Consider the following 21,063-nt stretch of genomic DNA (forward strand, 5'->3'; position numbering starts at 1 on the left):
TCCTTAACGCCAACACTTACTTTTACCACTCGTCCGTTACTTTTAACGCTAACAGAGTTCACCTAAATATTTATAATACAATACACCTATAATATAATAATAATAATAATGATAATAATAATAATAAACAAATATTAATTAACTTCCTAATTCCGTACAAAAATTCCACACCCAGTGTTGTTTTTCAAGTACCGTTTTAAGACGGGATATCGGTCATCTATATTAATTTTCATGTTTATCTTACCGTCTTAATTATTAACGCTTAAAGCGTAACCAAAGGATCCGACCCGAATATATCCCAAAAGTCGTTCAAATAATAATCATCCACGGGCCATGAAGAGGTAGGTCCCAGCAGAGCCCAGTTGGACCCGCAAGACTCACCTTGAAGAGGGACGTCTGCGCAGAGACCAACTGGTTCCGCAGGACCCACCATGCTCAGAGAGATGAAGACCTTACGCGCAGTACGACCAGCTGTTCCCGCAGGAAAAGCCTCCCAATGGTGTAGCCCGCCTGTTCCCGCAGCTGCGGATACAAGCCATCAGGGAAGGCTACCCGCACTAACAGCAAGGCTACACGCACAAGGCACTAACTCTCAAATAATTCAGTAATGTCACCTGAAGAAGGAATGAGCAAGCCGGGAATACTCCCGCCCAAAGCCGGGAATACTCCCGCCCAAATGAGCCAGTCCGTACGCTACTGGAGGACCTTTTGTACTGTACCTGCCAAGGTATGGACAAAAGATCTGACTAAAGCAGCGACAGCTCACTGACAACAGTACGACGAGGAGCACGCTCTAGTACTTAAAGTCACTGTCAGCCGCTGCCTACTCACCAACCCTCACTGTGGCACGTGCGTAGCCTGCAGTTGGTGGAAAAGGAATAGTGCACAGCCGGCCATGTCACTATCAGCCGCTGCCTACCCACCAACCACCAGCATGGCACGTGTGTAGCCCACAGTTGGTAAAACAGGAATATTATACAGCCGGCTGTACCTGCTTGGAAACCTACCTTCGGCTATAAATACTCCAACACCTTGGAACGGTATTATCATCTTATATCTTCATATATTATCTGATATCTGCTCTAGCTATTTCTCTTAATATACACTTATATTCAAGAGCAATCTAGTCTGATTCTCACGCCGGAGGGTGGTCACAAGGAGGTACCCCCCCTTCTCAGTGACGAGCTCACGGTGTCTGTTTTGCAGGTTATCAGAGGAATAGCCATCTTTGCCGGACCTAACCCTCGTGGGAAACATCTACTTACCCCCAGATTATCCGTAATCTGCCCGGGGTTACTTAGTGTTTCTTCATTGGCGCCATCCGTGCATAAAAGCTAGAACTAATTCTTTTTCAGTTTTTTCAAAACTTCTGGAAAGATGGTTAAGGTTACTCCGGTAACAAGGCCAGCGAGTGACCAAGAAACCCCGGTAACCACAACCCCAGCTACTGGGGGGAACACCGGCGAGTACACAAATTTTGCGAACACTACCCCGGTTACTCAAGCCGGAGCAAGTGCAGTAAATTTTACGAACACTACCCCGGTTACCCGAGCCGGGGCAAGTGCTGTAAACAATCCTTCACTGGGATTCACCGATACCCAGTTGGAGAGAAAACAGACGAGGCTCCCCCGCCAAACACTTGATCAAGTTAAAGCGTGGGCGGAAGCACGACAGAGGGAATTCCAAGCTGAGTCGGATGAACGCTTACGTTCACTCCAACAGGCTGATGAATTCGGAAGCACTCGACAACAGCTCAACATGAGCAATGAGTGCGAGTACTGGGATGATGATCAGGAAGAATCCGACAGCGACGCAAACCCTCGCCATAGGGCGAAAGGGAAGCGTAAGGAAACGGACTTCCAACCGAGAAGGAATTTTGGAGAAACCTTCAAACCAAAAAACGCGGGTGGAAACCCACGTGACTTCTCTAAAACCTTCAGGCCAACTGTTGCAAATGCGGGAACGTCCAAGTTTGCAAGGGACATTGCGGAACCAATCGCCCCGAAAAGTGCTAAACAGATGTCCAACATCGGCACTTATGATGGTATATCTGATCCAGACGATCATTTGAACAGATTCATAGCGGGGGCAACCGTCAGCAACTGGACGGAACCCACGTGGTGTTACATGTTCCAAATGACGCTTGTTGGGGCAGCCAGAGCGTGGTTCGACCGTCTACCGGTCCACCACATCTACGATTGGGCAGACTTCCAGCAGAAGTTCAGCCAACACTTCAGTCAACAACGAAAGTATACCGAAGAGCAATGGACGATCCTCAATTACATCCGAGAGGAAGATGAATCTTTACTAGACTTCATCACGCGCTTCAATTCAAAGAAGCTAAGTCTAGGCACTATTAGCGAAGATCTTGTTCGCGCTGCCTTCATCTAGGGCGCGAAAGACCCGGAGCTCATCCGCACCTTGACGGGTAAAGATGGCATGCCATCCACGTGGGATGCCATCATGACAGCAGCTAAACGCTTCGCGGAAACGGAAAAGCAACTGGGTAGAGATCTTCCCCATAGCACAAACCTCTACACACAGAGGACAAGAGAAAACAACGTCCTTACCGCCCGACAAAACAAAAAGAGGAAGCTTGGTATTTGGCAGTCAAGGGTAAATTTTGACACCTCATCCGGCTCGCACCCTCGGTTAGGCGGAAGGGACAACATGCAGCCGTCGAACCGGAACTCTAGATGGACGCCACTCACCAAAAGCATCACCGAAATATTTGCCACCGAGAGGCTCCCATGGCCAAAGGCTCCCATAGTCCGAAAGCGTCACAACGCTGATCAAAGCAAGTCCTGCGACTTCCACGAGACAAAAGGTCACACCACTGAGGAATGCATATCCTTGAGAGACGTCGTCGAGACATTCGTCAGAGATGGGGAACTCGCACACCTCGTGGCGTAAAGGATGCTGAGCAGGCCAACGCGTGTAGAACCCCAGTTGGGGAAAACACGGATAAAACTGCAGCTTCAATGTTGGAGACTACATACTGCGTAAACAACGAGATTCCGAACCAGGTGAATATCGGCTCGAAAGGCTCGATGACACCCCCATCCCAAGAACATGGGAGTTCAATTACACAGGTTGCATGTAGATCAATTCCAAACTTGTAAAGGAAAGGCCCAGAGTCACTTCTAATGTAAATGATTCTCCTTACCACATTGACGCTGATGGTCTTACATTTATACTTATGAACTTTCCACACTGATATGCCGGTATTCACCGCATAAATAAGTGGGGAAGTAAGTCGTTGCGTGTGGACGGCGGCAAAACCCGCATAAACACAAAAAACGGCAAAAATTTATAAGAGATGAGGACAACCTTCACGCAGGTCAGTTATAGGTAAAGTTTGGTCATTCCACTAAATGAAAGTGACGGTCCTACCCGCACAATCATGATAGGAAACTAAACATTAACCTATTGACAACCGCGCGTCGAAAGGTTTAACTTATTCAAAACACTGATATGCCGGTATTCACCGCATAAATAAGTGTAAAAAGTAAGTCGTTGCGTGTGGACGGCGGCAAAACCCGCATAAACACAAAAAACGGTAAAAACTTCTAAGGAAAAGATGAGGAAAACCTACACGCAGGTCAGTTATAGGTAAAGTTTGGTCATCCCACTAAATGAAAGTGACGGTCCTACCCGCACAATCATGATAGAGGAAACTGAACATTAACCTATTGACAACCGCGCGTCGAAAGGTTAACTTATTCAAAACACTTAGAAAATTTCTAAAAAGATGAGGAAAACCTTCACGCAGGTCAGATATAGGTAAAGTTTAGCCATCCTACTAAGTGAAAGTGACGGTCTTACCCGCACAATCACGAAAGAGGAAGCAAAACTTTAACCTATTATCTGCCACGTTGAAAGGTTAACTTATCCAAAACACTTGAAAAATTGCTAACTTAAACTAAAGTACGCATGAGCTAATCATATATTGTTTATGAGGCAAAACAAGTGCCAAATTAAACTATAATGTGCATGAGCAAGTCATATAACGTTTATAAAGCAAGTCATTAAGTAAAAGTGACGGTCCTACCCGCACAAAAGATTTATATTCCGTAAAAATTCAAGTATTACAAGAATGGCTGGGCACATACCCGCACACAAGAATATAAATCTATATAAAAATAAAAATCTATCCTAACGGTGGGAAGGATCTCAAGGTTCAAACTTCAGGACCACTCCCTCCAAACCCACTTGTACCCGCACCATCAGTTGGCTGAAGCGGTTCAAGGAAAGTCTTGAGGATAGTTAGCCCATCATCAGCGGCAGCAACTTCGTTCACCTTCTCCACCACCGGATGCGGGAAGGCAGCATACTGGTTCACTGCTTGGTCATATGCAGCTTCAGTATCCACGTCATAAAGAGGGAAGTTGGAAGGCGGGATGCCTTGCTCAACAAACCCCAGACCAAGCAGGAAACCAGCCTTTTCCCCATCCTCATGAGAAGCGTTGAGGGCTGCGCTCATAGCATCGTCATAGGATGTGTCCGTGAAGATCCGATGCACAACCTACAAAACAAAAATACAAGTATCAAAACCTTTTTCTAAGTACAAAGAAAAGCGTAAAGATATTATGAAGCTATGCATACCTGCGACAACGCTTCTCGTAGAAGCCATTCCTTGGTAATCAGAGCTTCCTGGAGGGCAGCTTGAGCTTGGTTACGAGCGCGTTCGGCTTCATTTTTGTTATGGCAAGCAACACTTCCTTAGCAGCAGCCTCTTCAACGCCCTTCAGCTTACGCTCAGTATGGTCAAGCATACCCCTCTGATCCAAGATCTCTTGGAGCTTCTTGGCGTCTTCTATAGCCAAAGCATCATGAGCCTGCTGAAGCCTCTCTAGCTTGGCTTTAAGCTCCTCAATCTCGGCGCGCAGAGGTTCAGCAATGGCTTCAGCCTTGGTGGCCCTCTCGGTCGCGTTCCGCGCAGTTTCCTTAGCCAACCTAAGCTGTTCGTTAACAGCTTGAGTAGCCTTGGAACGGGCCTCGAGCCGGGCCTGCACTTCAACCTCGAGGGCCTTGAAGGCCTTTTCCTTCTCCGCAGCAACGGCGGAGAGTCTCCTGTTCTCCTCCCGGATAGCCCGCGCCTGAGCTACTTCTTGGATACGCGCCGCCTTTAACTTGTCGTTTTCACGACAAAACAACTCGACGCGCGGCTGCATCCGGGCAAGGAGAATCCGAAGCTCATTTGTCAGCCTACCCTCCTGGTAGCTAGACATGGCTTCCCCCAACGCGCCACTTGGGGCCGCGTGACGCGCCCACTCGACGCAGTCCACAGCCGTCCGAAGGGTTGTTCCCCGGCAGATGTTCCACCGTGGAACATACACCTCATTCGAATCCGACACTGCAAAAACAAGATACAGTTAGGAAAAGATGATAAAAAAAAAAAGAAGGCCAAAATAACCCTACGCACCTGTAGGGTCGACAACAGGCCGATAGCCACCAAACCCATCACCTGAACCTAAGGGATATCCATCCAAAAGGTCAAGGAGACGGGAAGGAGGCAAAGATTGGCTAGAAGCCCCAAACATACCTGCTGAACCGGCCGGGGACGAGGTAGTCACCGGTGCCGGAGGCACGGTTGAAGCCGCCGCGGTAGAGACCATCGGTGGTGAACTCACTGGAGGTGAACTCACAACCGTGGCCGCCGCTGCGGAGGAGCCCGCAGAAACAATCACCGCCGGCTCAGTGAAAGATTCCGTGAATACGGCACTGACAGCCGGCGGAGCTTACGTCACAGTTGGAACAGTTGCCTCAACGGGATGAGCAACTGAACCAATGCTACAAACAGGCGCAGCCGCCTGGGTCATCGCCTCGGGTAGGTTGACCAAACCTACCGTCATGGGTCCAGAGCTGCTCCTTCCCGCTCCACTCTGGAATGCGGTTGCATCCACGCCTGCACGAAGACAAGATATATAAGTATGATGACGGAAAGATATGCAGTTAAGCTAAATATAATCTATACTTACGAGTTTTCTTGAGCTTGAAGGTTCTGACAGGCGGGGACGAACCCGATGGAGCCGGTCTCTTCACGCCGGTCACCGTCGTCGCACCGGGCTGCCCGGAGGTGACATCTGTCTCAACCTCCGGAACGGTGGTCTCACCACCACCAGGGTTCCCCCCCGCCTCCTCACTCTCGGTCTCCGCGTCAGACCGGTTCCCCTGATCGGCGGTGGAGGCAATCTTCGCTTTGCCCTTCGCGCCAGCAGCCTTCTTTTTCCGCACGAAGAAAGGACCATCTGCGGATTCCTCATCAGAAGATGACAAAATTAGAGGAATTCCAGCAGAGGTTTGAGCATTGAGAGGGCGAGGGTTAAATAATCCCTTACCTGGCCGCGTGGCGCTCAGAATCTCGTTGCCCGGCGGGTAGACCTCCACAAACCGATCCGCCGTTTGCTCAAGGATGGGCTACTCGTTCTCATCAAGAGCACGAGTACCCAGCCGAGCGGGACCACCAGCCTCCCGCGGATGCAGGAGCGATTGTAAGTCATTCCCCTCTGAAATAAAAAGAGAAACAGTTAGAAGAAAAACCTTGAATCAGCAAAGAAGACGGAGCATACCGTAAGGGATAAAGTTCAAACCGTATTCGAGGACGATGGGAATCTGTGGCGCCTCTGCCTCAGCATCCTTCCACACCCGGCTCATCCCGAGCATCACCATCCCAGACTCCGCAAAGCGGTAAACCGGAGTCTGGATCCGGGAGATCTTGGCAAACCATTCCGCCTCCTGGTAGTTGGAGGCGTGAAGGCTGGGGAGTGCTCTCTCATTCTTGAATGTCATCGCAATAGGGACGACACGGGCAGAGATGTAGAAGAACTCCCGCTTCCAAGACCGAAGACTGCGCTCGGTAGCACAGATCTTCAAACCCTTGATCCGGGTGACCAAGGTGTACCAGCCTTGGATGCACCTCCAGGAGTAGAAGGTCATCAGGCGGTCGACATGGGGCTCCACACCCAGAATGAGGCACACCCATTCAAAATGGCGGATCTTGGCGATCGCCATTGGGTGTACCTCCGTCAGGTGCACACCGTGTCTCTCCAAAACACGGTATACAAACTTCGTCAATGGGAACCTGAGATTCCCATAGACGAAGAATGCAGCATATACCCCTATCTTGCCTTTGGGGGCATCGTACACCGTCTGATGAGACGCAGGAAACTCAGGTTCGAAAGGCTCGAGCATGAACTTCCTGACGATATACTGATAGAGGTCGACGGGAAGAGCACACTGGCACTCGCCAGCAGTACTCTTATCGTCCTTGTCAGAAGTGGACGATGGGTTCTCGATATACACGTCGGACTCTTCGGCGGCGACTTCTGGATCATGAAGGGAAGACATGTTTTAGATGTAAAGAACGATTTCAGGAGAATGCTCGACGGAAAGTTAGAGTATTCGCCGGAAATCGTTTAGAAGAAGAAGAGAGAAGTGAAAGTGTGGATTAAGATGAACCCTCTCCCCCTTTATATACTCATCGTAATGAATGCGATGAATTTAATGCGGAAGAGAGAGGAAAACGCATGTGCAATGAAACTATGACACGTGAAAAAAGCAAGCTGGCAACAGCTGTTGACAGGACGCGCGCCGTAAACTTCGCACCCACGCGCCCGAAAACTCGCGCCCACGCGCCTGAAAAAGCATCTGGAATGACCATATACTGTCACGTCGCCATAACTTCCTGCACGTCCTGAAACTGTCAGAAGAAACCGTCGGACGACACTAACGTCCCTTCAACAGTTTGGACTGTTCTTATCCTTTCACCAACTCTTCGAATTTCAAAAAAAATTCAAAAAGATTCAAAAGTAAGAGGGAATATACCCCCTTACCTTGGTAACCAAAAAACCGTAAGACAGGTGCGGGTACAGTGTAAAGGCGAAACCCTTCACATACCTAGCACCTGCAGGGAATTGGAGCCAAGAATACCTTGGTAACCAAAAAACCGTAAGACAGGTGCGGGTACAGTGTCAAGGCGAAACCCTTCACATACCTAGCACCTGCAGGGAATTGAAGCCAAGAATACCTTGGAAGTAAAATAACTTTAAGACGAGTGCGGGTACAGTGTCAAGGCGAAACCCTTCACATACTTAGCACTTGCAGGGAATTGAAACCAAGAAGGATCTTCTGGGCCATGCTTGTGGAAAGGGAAATAACATCCCCGCATAGCGGGAACGTTGAGAACTAGATTGTTTGAAGCTCCAAGATGGAATTGGTTGTTTAACATAATTGATCACTATGCCTAAAACTACCAAAACCTCATGGAGAATCTACACAAGTGAAACTCAACGCTCCTGACTTGCGAGGAGGTTACACACCTACCCGCATCATACCCAAAGATCAAGCAGAAAAGTCGAGAATTTCTGCACGTGACATTAGGGAAACCGCGGGAAGAATCCCCACGGACAACCTTAAAACTAAAAACCCTTTTCAAAACCCCTTGCTTAAGTCCAAAAGTTCACCTCACTTATTAACAATTCATGAGAAGAACATTGGACTGGGGGGACTTGAAGAGGTAGGTCCCAGCAGAGCCCAGTTGGACCCGCAAGACTCACCTTGAAGAGGGACGTCTGCGCAGAGACCAACTGGTTCCGCAGGACCCACCATGCTCAGAGAGATGAAGACCTTACGCGCAGTACGACCAGCTGTTCCTGCAGGAAAAGCCTCCCAATGGTGAAGTAGCCCGCCTGTTCCCGCAGCTGCGGAAGTAAGCCATCAGGGAAGGCTACCCGCACTAACAGCAAGGCTACACGCACAAGGCACTAACTCTCAAATAATTCAGTAATGTCACCTGAAGAAGGAATGAGCAAGCCGGGAATACTCCCGCCCAAAGCCGGGAATACTCCCGCCCAAATGAGCCAGTCCGTACGCTACTGGAGGACCTTTTGTACTGTACCTGCCAAGGTATGGACAAAAGATCTGACCAAAGCAGCGACAGCTCACTGACAACAGTACGACGAGGAGCACGCTCTAGTACTTAAAGTCACTGTCAGCCGCTGCCTACTCACCAACCCTCACTGTGGCACGTGCGTAGCCTGCAGTTGGTGGAAAAGGAATAGTGCACAGCCGGCCATGTCACTATCAGCCGCTGCCTACCCACCAACCACCAGCATGGCACGTGCGTAGCCCACAGTTGGTAGAACAGGATATTATACAGCCGGCTGTACCTGCTTGGAAACCTACCTTCGGCTATAAATACTCCAACACCTTAGAACGGTATTATCATCTTATATCTTCATATATTATCTGATATCTGCTCTAGCTATTTCTCTTAATATACACTTATATTCAAGAGCAATCTAGTCTGATTCTCACGCCGGAGGGTGGTCACAAGGAGGTACCCCCCCCTTCTCAGTGACGAGCTCACGGTGTCTGTTTTGCAGGTCATCAGAGGAATAGCCATCTTTGCCGGACCTAACCCTCGTGGGAAACATCTACTTACCCCCAGATTATCCGTAATCTGCCGGGGTTACTTAGTGTTTCTTCAGGCCACGAACCAAAGCTGACATCAAATTTGGTATCGACTAACATATCAACCGGGTCGGAGTCTTGAAACGTCATACCCGACTCGAATATATCGGGTATGATATCCGGGAAACTAAAAAGTTCTGAGGAGTCCGAGAAATGCGGGTTGAAAGACTCAAAACCCGAAGCCTCTTCCTCCTTCCCGACGTTATCGTTTCGAGTCGACTCAGCGGAGGACGACTCGTAACGAAGAACGGACTTGGGTGAACCGGAGTTGCAACAGGAGGAAACCGACTCGGGTTTTTTCTCCGGTTCGGTTGGAGGAACAGTGAGAGTGAAGTTCGTTAGCGCGTGGGGCACGCGTAGCTTAATAGCCGCGTGGTCGTAAACCATTGCAGCTTCTTCTGTTGTGTCGTACGTGCCAAGCCACAGCCGTACACGTCGCATCGGATCTCTAATCTCAGCCGCCCATTTCCCCCAAGGCCGTTGCCGGACGCCGCGGAACTTTTTAACGGAATTATTAACGGGACCGTTAACTTTTTTAACGGCTGTCTTTCTCCTCTGAGTGGCCGGCACACTTCCGGTGGTCTCGATTTGAACTTCATTAACAAACTTCCTGACTCTCCGGCGGGCGGAGAAGTCAGCGGACTCGTCGCCGGAGGAATCGGTGAGTGAAATCCTTACAAGTTTAGGGGTATGTAGAGATTTAGTGAGCATTGTGGTTAGGGTTTTGTGCTCGGAGAACTTGACGGAATGGGATGACATTTGTGGTGAGAGTGGGATGATTAGATTCGCATTGGGTGGGATAAAAAGATGAGAATATTGAGGAATGAATAAAGGGTTGGTGTGAGGTGGAATAAAATAATAAAGGAATAAGTTGATGTGGACGGAGGAGGAGGAGTTTGGTGTTTCCTCCGGTGGTTTTGAAATGTTTTCCGGTGAGAGAGAGGGAGTAAAGTGAAGTGAAGAAGGAAAGACTGCACCCAACTTGCTATTTTATAGGGTCCTATCAGAACAATATTTTATTTATTTATTTATTTTTACGAATTTTAATTTAATATTAATATTAATATTTTTATTATTGTTATGGTTTTTGAAACAGAAGGGAATGATGATATTTTTTAAAGTGTTAAATTTTATTTTTAAATAAAATTTTATTTTAAGAGATGATGAAATTTTATTTTTAAATAGTGTTTTGGAAGAAACATCAGTATTCGAGTTATATTTAAGAGATGATATGCTAATTGTCTATATTGATTTTGATGCTTTATTTTTAACTTATTTATAAATATCATTAAGGAAGAAATTCATAATTATTGGAAAACCCTATTAAGTTAGGTTTCAAACATGATATTTTAACGATCTGAAGCCTTTACTATCATCACTCTCATGTTACTATACCCAAAGATCAGTTGCTTTAAAGTGTTCAGTTAATAATCAACTTTAACTGAATTTTTTAGTTTTCTACAAGCATGGGTAAAAGCTAGAAAAATTGTAGTAAAATAACTTAAGGGGAATTGCGAATAGCGATGGAGATAGAGAGAGTTTGTGACGGGAATTGATAATCAGGGTAGTTTATAAAATTGTCACGATATTAGTATACTCATTATGTTTTAAAGGAGTATCTGTTGTGATTCTCAAATGCGTTTCTTATTATTTAAGTTTTTATGTAATTTTGTTTTCCAAATATATTTGAAATATTAAAACAAAAAACAACGAATTACTACATTATGCTATTACCAAGGATAAAGAAAATAAAAATAGGCAGGAAATTTTTTATGATATGATTCGGGTAGACGACTATGTATATTCAGATATTCGCTTGAGTACCATCATATACCATGCTCGTTTCATACTAATGAAAATGTAAAACTAATTTCATGCAAGGTTGTATCCCCGAACACTTCTCCCGCTACTTGTTCAGAATGTTTTAGGTTTTGTATTTACATGTTAGGTTTAAATTTGATTTTGTCATCTCTAGCTATAAATCATCACTAAAAGGGGTATTTAACCGAACATGTTCAATTAAAGCATTTGTTCACAAGTAGTTTTCAAAGGGTGCCAATGTGCCACATTGAGACTATAGTTTCCACATTCCACTATTTGTGTAGACTCTAGATATATCATTGGAAGTGTGTTTTAAATGAGTAAAAAAATTGTTTCTCATGAAAATTAACCCAAAACATTTGAAACTTAAATGTTATAAAAGTGAACATTTTTTAGGGTGGATAGCACCAAGCAATCAAAGATAAAACTCGTAATAAGTCACAAGCGCAAACAACACCAAATTAAAACATAAAAAAATTACAAGCTTTGCATGAACGATCCGATTGACTACATGCACATCCAAGCTAAATTTATGATTTGCTGAACTCATGACCCATACCAGTTACAATTACAATCAGATCTATTTATACCAAGAAGATTAGAGTAAATCACGTCAATTGTCATAATAAATTGGGTTCTTATTTTATAAGCCGCCATTTAGTCATGTCAAGTCCTGTAAATCAAGTTGCCCTTTGGTCATGTCATGAAGCTAACTTCCTCTAGCATACATTTTGCAACAAAATATAGTATTCAACAAATGTAAAAGCACACTTGACATTAGGCAAACTCAACAATTTAAAAACTAGTATTCAACAAAATCTCATGATTTGAAACTAAGTTAACCACATATGTGACAATCATAGTTTTGGTATCAAAGTAGTAAGTCATTACCGAACTAGTGAGAACATGATCAACTGATATTGTTCAATAAGCATCAAGACATCTTGTCATCGTTCTCTATACTCCGGCGTGCATGCTGGTTGAAGCAAACCAATTGCTATGTTTGAGACAGCTGGATTTCAAACCCAAGGGGACCCACTCAAAGGAAAAATCCATCTGGTGACTCTAATTATTAGCTGACCACTTGACCAAGAGCAATATGTTGTTTGGTGTTGGTAACTTCATTTGACGTATATCATGTTTTTTTGGTCTAATGTTTGGCCTCTTTCTCCTCACAGGCCTGCATTTTTGTATGTGCTTTTTAATGGTATCTTTCTTTTCTTTGTCACATAGAACAAATATAAGATTTACATTGTGTAAAGTAAAAGTTTTAATTTCTTTATCATACAAATGAGTAACATTTACATCGTGTATAGTAAAAGTTTAAATTTCTTTATCATACAAATGAGTAACATTTACATTGTGTTTAGTAAAGGTTTAAATTTCTTTATCATGCAAATGAGTAATGTGACCAACATTTATTGTAATTGTTATACGTATTCTACATTTTTAAAGAATGAATATTATATTTCTCATTATATAGAAGCAAAGAAATTACATCAACATAGCAGGTAGACGGGCAACATTCATGTATGATGAAGCGTGCTGTAGAACTTCCATTAGAATCACTAGCGGATCCATAAACGTTTATTAGATATTTAGACATAGTTATAATGGTGATTCTTAGGGAGACAAAGTCTCTAAAACATGCAAAGGTATTAAGTTTGAATTCTAAACAACTAAAAGAAATATGCCTTTCTAAAAACAATGAAAATAAATAAAATTATGGAAGGATAACCATGTTTTAATATTGTTATGCTCACAGCTCACTCATATATATATTTTTTTCAGACAACAAAAGCCAGAGTTTTAAAAATGCTAAATTCTTGTGAAGTAAACTTTATACATGTCAGATTTTTATAACACAGCAAGAGATTGACATGTATATTGGTAGATTGAGATTAAATAATTTTAGGACTAACCCAAATTTAGATAATTTGGGTGTATGGCACTAAATTATTACTCTTAAATATATTTATTAACATAAAAGGAAGTGTTTGGAAATATTGAATCATGAGTTGGAATGAAATATTGAATCATAAATTGGAGTGGAATATTGAATATTCATGAGTTGGAATGAAAAATTGAAGAATGTTGAACTTTGTGGAATTGCCAATTTTGGACTAGGGATTATGTTTATGCTAATTATAGTTGTGACTATTCTAAATGGTTGAGAATATTAAATGTGGAATTTAACATATAAATGAAAATTGATACAAACCGATCAAAAGGTTCGAAAAGAACCGATCATTTGGACATTGACCCGCCAATACGATAGGACATTGACCCGCCAATACGTCCAAAACAAGTATCATTTGGACATTGACCCGCCAATACGATAGGATATGAACTAGTTAATAATGCTTATTGCTTACCTTTGAGAAATTGTTTTGAACGGATGCAAAGGAAGAAGAGAAAGGGATTAAAGAATTTAGAATTTTGATTATGCGAGACAAGTATATTGAGTTGAAAAGAGAGTCAAGCATCAAAATGCATTTGGATTAAAACCTTATGAAAATGCTATGAGTTTGTGGGAGTGAAGGTACATCTATATGCCAATGTAGCACGGGAACGGGTACGGGTCCCGGAAACGGGGACGTTACGGGTACGGGAAACGGCAAAAATCAAAAATTCAATATACGGGTACGGGAAGGGTACGGCAAAAAATATAAAAAAAATATAAAAAAAAACACAAATATATTAAACAAAGTCCAAAATAGAGTTATATTGATATAAAGTTCAAACTCCAAAAAAAAAAACTATCTCAAACATAGGTTTATATTACTTATGCTTTTCAATTTTAGTTACGTAATCCCACAAAGATGGTTCATCTACGGGAACGGTAGTCGATGATGCTCCTTGTGTTGTGTATTGGGAAGCCATCAATATTTAATAATCAAAAAGAATATAGTATATGGTATATGCAATTTAGTGAAAAATAAAATACATATATTCATTAGTAAAGTTAATAGTTTATAGGACTATTGTTGGGCAGATATTGAGATCATTCTAAAGTTAATAGTTGTTAATCGAGACTGGTACGAGTTGTGTGAACAGAAAACTAGCCAAAGTGATGTCACTGTAGAGACAAATTCCAACATAATCCAAAACAAGATACAAAAAATAATTAGGTTAGGGTTGATATAATAACCTTAATAAATGGGCCGTGTTTAGGTTGAAATGTTTACTTAAACAGGTTGTGCTTATATTGATTTATTTGACCCGTTCATATTAATAAACAGGTTAACCTATTAACCTATTTTTACCCACCAACCCGATTAACATGTTGATAATTACCCACCAACTTGTCAAGATGTTTAACACATTTAGATAAATTGATAAGAAAAGATCATCTATATGATTTCAAGTGCGCCCAGATTATGATTGATGTTAATTTGCCTGTCCACAACTAGCCAACTTTCCAACTCCAGATGATTCACACCTCTAATCTCACTAATGTTTGTGTATGCATAATAATAAAAAAAGAAAAGGAAATTGAAGTTGTTAAAATGGGCACACGACACACGAACTTAACCTGTTTATGGTTCACTTTAGTGAGTTTTGTTGATTATTCATCATATTAGTATATTAGGAGATTGCAATCCTATATTATACTCTCTCCATCCCATTTTAAGTGTTATAATTTGATTTTTCAAGTCTTTCTTATTTAACTTTGACCGACAATATTTTTGTTTGTATTATATAATACTTGATGTAAAATATATGAATGGATTGGGTTTTAAATGTATTTTACATTGATATAATTTTCATCAAGTATTATATAACACAAACAAAAATATTGTCGGTCAAAGTTAAACAAGAAAGACTTGAAAATTCAAATTAGGACACTTAAAATGGGACGGAGGGAGTATTAAATTAGGATATAGCTCGTGTGATATATGTGTGGTTAAAAAAATAAACTAAGATATAAATAATTTCCTAAAATACATAGATTAGTAAGAGTAATTTGTATTTGTATTTTAAAAGAAATCAAAATGGAAGGTTATGAATCTATACTAATTAAAAAAAGAGAAGGCTAACATTGAGTCGATAAGCCACAAATATTTTAAAAGTAAGATAGTGAGTTTGATTCTTACAAATAACATATTTTTCATTTTATCATTCATGAATGAGAAATTTTAAAAATGAAAACTTAAAATTTTCATTTTATCATTCATGAAGGAGAAATTATAAAAATGAAAACTTGTAATATTGACAACCTATGCAGAAGATCTAATTGAATAATATGTGAAATTATTTTGATTTAATAGTATAGGTAAATAAAAAAACAAGAGAACCATTTTTTTCCTTTTTTGTGATAATTTGTTAGGTTAAACTACCACTATTTATATATTAATAAAAGAAATAATATGCATGAGTAGAGATTAATTAATAAATAGATGAATATTCATAATATATGCCCCTTATTAACAATATCAATATGCTTTCAATACCTCCTTCTTTTTCAAAACGTAAACTTTAAAAAACAACCGGCGAGAAATGTCAACACCCCCCCCCCCCCCCCCGGCTCCACACGTTAATGGGAAGCAACAACCCCAAAACAACTCAGTTATATGAAACTAAAATTACACCAATTTGACCAATCGATGAAAGTTTTTCTAGACCTATGGTTGCACCATAAAAAGCCCATCGATTTAATCTCCCATATAATCGAATCAACCTTGATCTCTATCCTTTCAAAAACTTTTTGATTCCTCGCTTCCTAAATGCTCCAGCAAGTGATTATCACTAGCCCGTGGAACACTTCTTCTCCTTTTCCCCTAACCCCACCGACTTATGGCACTCCAAGTCATCTTTAAACGAGAAACCGTAGATAGGCGGAACCTTACACCAACTGCTTAACTAGTCTCACACTTTCGCCACCACCAAACAACTTGTCGTAAGATGGTCTTTGTGTGATGATGGCCTGAAAACAATACCTGCATCATTGCATTCTTCAAATTAGAATGCCTTAAAAGAAGGATAAAAATAAGTATTGGCAAAAAAAAGGCTACAAGCGTAATATCTCTTAACTTTAATTTAATGTTATCTTTTTTTTAACGACGAAATTCTTTAAACGAATGAGAAAAATACAAGTATTGGTAAATGAAAAAAAGTGCTACAAGCGTAATATCTTTTAACTTTAATTTAGTGTTATCTTCTTTTAAACGACGAATTTCTTTTAATTCTTGTTATTTGTGGGACTTTAACCCAAGACCTCCCTTATGAATGTTCGTCTAAGCATGTATATTATCTTAACGTCTCATTTTTTATTGGCTTACGATATTTTTTAAGCAAACATGTAAAGTCAATTTAAAGTTAGTTAGACATACTTATTTTTTTTAAATATGAAATATCGTTGTCAACAAACCTCTTCTAATCATTTTGTCTCGGCCTTGCATTAAATACACCATGTTAAGGCCATATCACATGCGATAAAATATAAATGATTTGAGAATACATAATGCAATTTAAAAACGAAATGTATTAACAATGTCAAACCCCTTTACTTTATTTAAATATTTTTAACATTTTGAAAAAAAATAATAATAACATGATTATGAAAATGCAGCTTGTGGAATGCAAATCAAAGAATCACAAAGCATGAAACATGTTTCCTAGGAAACAACAAGTCAACAACAACATAAGAAATAACAACATAACGTTGGATACTTGGATCCTTGCTGCTGGACCGAGCCGGCCCAAACCTATGGGTTTGACAAAATGTCACTGTCTCCATTGTTTCTTGCATTAAGTTGTATTTAAGTGATATTTATATATTTTATTTTATTTTAAAAACGAATTATAAAACTTTTAAAATCAATAGATCAATGAGGAGATTCAAGAGAATATAATTTTTTGGGGAAAAAAATCAATTAATCAGTAATCACTCAAAGTAGAAACTAAAATTATTTTATTATCATTAAATTTTGTCTTAAAAGTTAATTCCAACACCAACTTGCTAATTATGGTTAGATAATCCAACGCCAACCTGCTTATCGTGTTCGTAACACATTAGCTGGATTTGAATCATAAGATTTTATATAAATGTAATGAATGAACACATAACACATATTAAATATGAAGATTCAATGTTTTATGCAAACAATAATACATACATAAAAACATCTACAAGAATCCATAATGGATGTTTCAAGCTGCCGGTGCACATGCCACGGCTGTAAATTGAGATCGAAACCTATTGCATTCTATGTCGTGTGATTTTCCTACATTAGAACTTTAGAAAGAGCTAAGATTAATATCATATATAAGATTAATCTACATATGATATGTTATCAAATACTATAATTATAATTTGACTAAACAATAGAAGGTTTTAACCAATTTTTACACAATCGGCCGATCGGGTGGATTGGTTGGATTGAGAATCAGATCTAATTAAGTCTCTATGGCATTTCCCAATATAAACGGTCAAATCGGTAAACTGAATTACACGGAAAATTACACATTGTTAACAGAGAATGTTGCCGTCAATTTTTTAAAAACTTGACCCTAATTATAAGGACTATAATCAATTTGGAAACAAAGAAGGTAACCATTGATTTTAAATTGATTGAGTCGTGTATGAGATTAATATGGAATATTTCAAATATTGAATGTAATTTTGAATATTGAATGAAACCTTGAAATTTCCACCATAGGTTATACCCCAAGTAAATAACTATTTATGGAGTACTAATATGAACTACAATACTGAATATCTTAAATTTGAAGGTAATTTATGAATACGTTATTTGTTAATATATGGATCGGTTTGGATCGGTTTAGTTTTCATAAAAACTAAAAACCGACCCATTGGTTTTTGGTTCGATTTGGTTATATCGGTTCAGTTTTATTGGTTCAAACAATTATGAGCCGGTTAATTCGGTTTTATACACGTCCCTATTTGATGTTATAAGCATGATTGTTTAACTTAATTTAAAAAGGGAATATTTAGGATAACCTAGCATTTCTAATACTCAAAACTATACAAGTTTGATTTAAGTGTCATCTAAGAGCATCCTCGATTCCATCCTCATCCATATAATATAACCAAATAAACATTTATTTATGAAATTTGTTTACTTTTCAAAATTTTCTCAAATCTGATTCCTTACGTATATATTTATAATCAATTAAATAATACAAATTTCACGTACAAGCATATTGAAATATAGTATGTGAGGTTTTACTTTCGTTTCCCGTATAATTTGGCGTATGGACATATGGGGATTAGCACTCGATTGTGAATGATCTAATGATTAGTCACTAGGGCATTCCCAACTCATCCCCTAAAAGTATACAAGGAAAGTTTGTAAATTATATAGTGTGGTTTTGAGTGGTTGTGAGTGTAAGTTATGGGGTGGAGATAGAAAATGTAGTGAATTTTTGTAAATTTGGAGAAACTTTGTTAGTCCCTATTTATTTTTTGATATTTATTGAATTAGTTGTAAGTAGAGAATATAGAAAACTATAATGATAAAGATATAAAAACGTATTATTTAATTGAACATGAGAAATAAATATAGTGTTTTGTAGTGTAATTATAGAAATAAAGATGTATGACGGGCCGGAAATGCTCTTAGAGCATTCTCATCCCATCCTTCATCTTTAAACCAAAATTACACTAAAATTCAATACATTTTCTCTCTACATCTCAATTATATAATAATTTTTATGCTTTTATCATTATATTCTCTTTCCATCACTCACAAACACTTTTAAAAAATATTAAAAAATTATATAAGGTGAAAAGTAACTTTTCAAATATACAAAAAAATCTGTGCATTTTATAAAATATAAAACTATTCACTCACAACATTCTAAATTACTCTTTTAAATATAAGAGTATCACTCACATAAAATAAATGGTTGAATGAAAATGCTACTGTTTTGTTATGTATTATTAATAAAGATAGGATCTCAAAGCAAATATTTTGAATCATTTATAAAAAACCCATGACCATATTTAAAGGTAATAAAAGTTGAAATGAAAAGGTAATAAGGTTTCGACAAGTTCATTTTTCCAAAAGCAACAAATCTTTGATCAATCATCAAACTTAATAAGAAAGAATTGCGTTAAGAAAACAATCTAATTAAATTATGAAAATCTCTAAAATATATACCAATTACTAAACCCGAACTTGTCAAAGTAAACATAACATCTACATGCTCCTATTATTATTCAGTTTAGTTTTTAAATAGTAAAAGTTTTTTCTATCTAAATACAAATAAATATGTCCTAAACTTATTTTGTACAGATCAGACAACGAACACTTTTTCAACCAAAAATCCAAGTATTGTGAACACTCTTTCAACTAAAAATCCAAGTAGAAAAGCTAATCCAACGAACCCATTATAAGAATCAATAGGTAAAAATCAAATCCAAAACCTATGGTACCAAATTACTTAACCATATATCACCTGTGTTAGTTAGACTTTGTGAAACCACACACCTTTCTCGCCCTAAAAAACGATTAAGATTAGGTGCATGTTTGATCACTTATAGTACTTTAATTACGGAAAAGTAATAATTTTGGTAGAGTTATTACTTATTTACTTATAATGATCAAACAAAACTTAGATTGTTCATGGATTATTTTGTTGAACCTTTAACTTTAATAAACAATGACAAAACAATACCTGCGACATTATTTGATGATAGGTTTTGTACTAAACCTAACTTATATGTTTAACAAGTTAAAAGTACAGTGACATGTGACTAAAATAAAGAAACTAGGAGACATAAAGTATCAAATCATTACTCTTTATTTCTTTGTATTGTTTTCCTTAATTTTGATTTGTCTCATCATGTGCTTGTTTAACATACAAGATTGAACAATGTAAAAACCTTTAATAATGTGAGCGTGACGGATGAAAATCTAGATGCATGAATCAAGACAACCTAAGCTCATTCATAACGATCACGGGCCCAATGAAAAATCGTGCTAACACTCTCATTTGAGCCCGCTAAATAATAAAGTTGGGCTATTTAATGTTGACCGAAACAGGAACGAGTATTGAAACCGGTTTAGCAAAGCCTGTTTGTAATCGGGATGGGAATCCCTCCGTTAAATTCAGTTTGGAACTGGTTAAAATCAAATTGAACCAACAAAAGCCGGTGAAACCCTCGACCAATTTGAAATCGAACAATACTTAGAAAGTTAGAGCATGTTTGGGATTGAGTTTGAAAAATATTTATTGGCTTATTGATATTTTCAAAAGGCCAATTAGGTAAAAATGTGTTTGGCAATCACAAAAATCCTTAAAAAGTAGTTTTCCAAAAGCCTCAAATCATGACTTTTTAAAATGGCTTTTTGAAAAATCCAATAAGTATTTCCAAACTCAATCCCAAACATGTTTTTAAAAACTGTTTTAAATTTAAATCGTTTATGACTTTTGTTGGGCCAAACCGGACCCCGTTTAGGAAAAATATTCAGTTTGTAACCTTTGTCGCTAATGAGTTATGAGTCCAACTGTTTATTAAATAAGTAGGTTAGTGTTTTCTATTTTTTATTAATTTTTTTTAACGATAAAAGGCCAAAGGCCCACTTTGATTAAAGTGTTAGCCCAAACTGGGTTCTAAAATCGTAGCCCCAGCCGCAGGCCCCCAAGTTGTTTATAAAAGGTTCATGTTCGTGATATTCTCTTTCGAGATTACAACTCCACAGTCCACACATAGTGTCATAACTCATAACCATTACCATTGTATGTAAAAAGAACACATTCAAACTACACTAACATGAGAAAATGTTTTTTTACCAATTT

The 21,063-nt window shown here is 39.4% G+C and overlaps 1 protein-coding gene across 1 annotated transcript; it reads right to left on the bottom strand.

Moving 5' to 3' along the window:
• Positions 1-262: 262 nt before the first annotated feature.
• LOC143623654 (ethylene-responsive transcription factor CRF2-like) lies at positions 263-10,420 on the bottom strand. The gene is made up of 2 exons (XM_077094506.1): positions 9,501-10,420; positions 263-339 (listed from the first exon to the last, which is right to left on the bottom strand). The coding sequence occupies exons 1-2, from the start codon at positions 10,231-10,233 to the stop codon at positions 263-265; spliced, it is 810 nt and encodes a 269-aa protein (XP_076950621.1). The 5' UTR covers positions 10,234-10,420.
• Positions 10,421-21,063: the final 10,643 nt, after the last annotated feature.

This window comes from Bidens hawaiensis, unplaced genomic scaffold (assembly GCF_021521415.1).
Source record: "Bidens hawaiensis isolate Kalapana, Puna unplaced genomic scaffold, B.hawaiensis_p1.1 tig00003510_1, whole genome shotgun sequence".
Lineage (NCBI taxonomy): Eukaryota > Viridiplantae > Streptophyta > Magnoliopsida > Asterales > Asteraceae > Bidens > Bidens hawaiensis.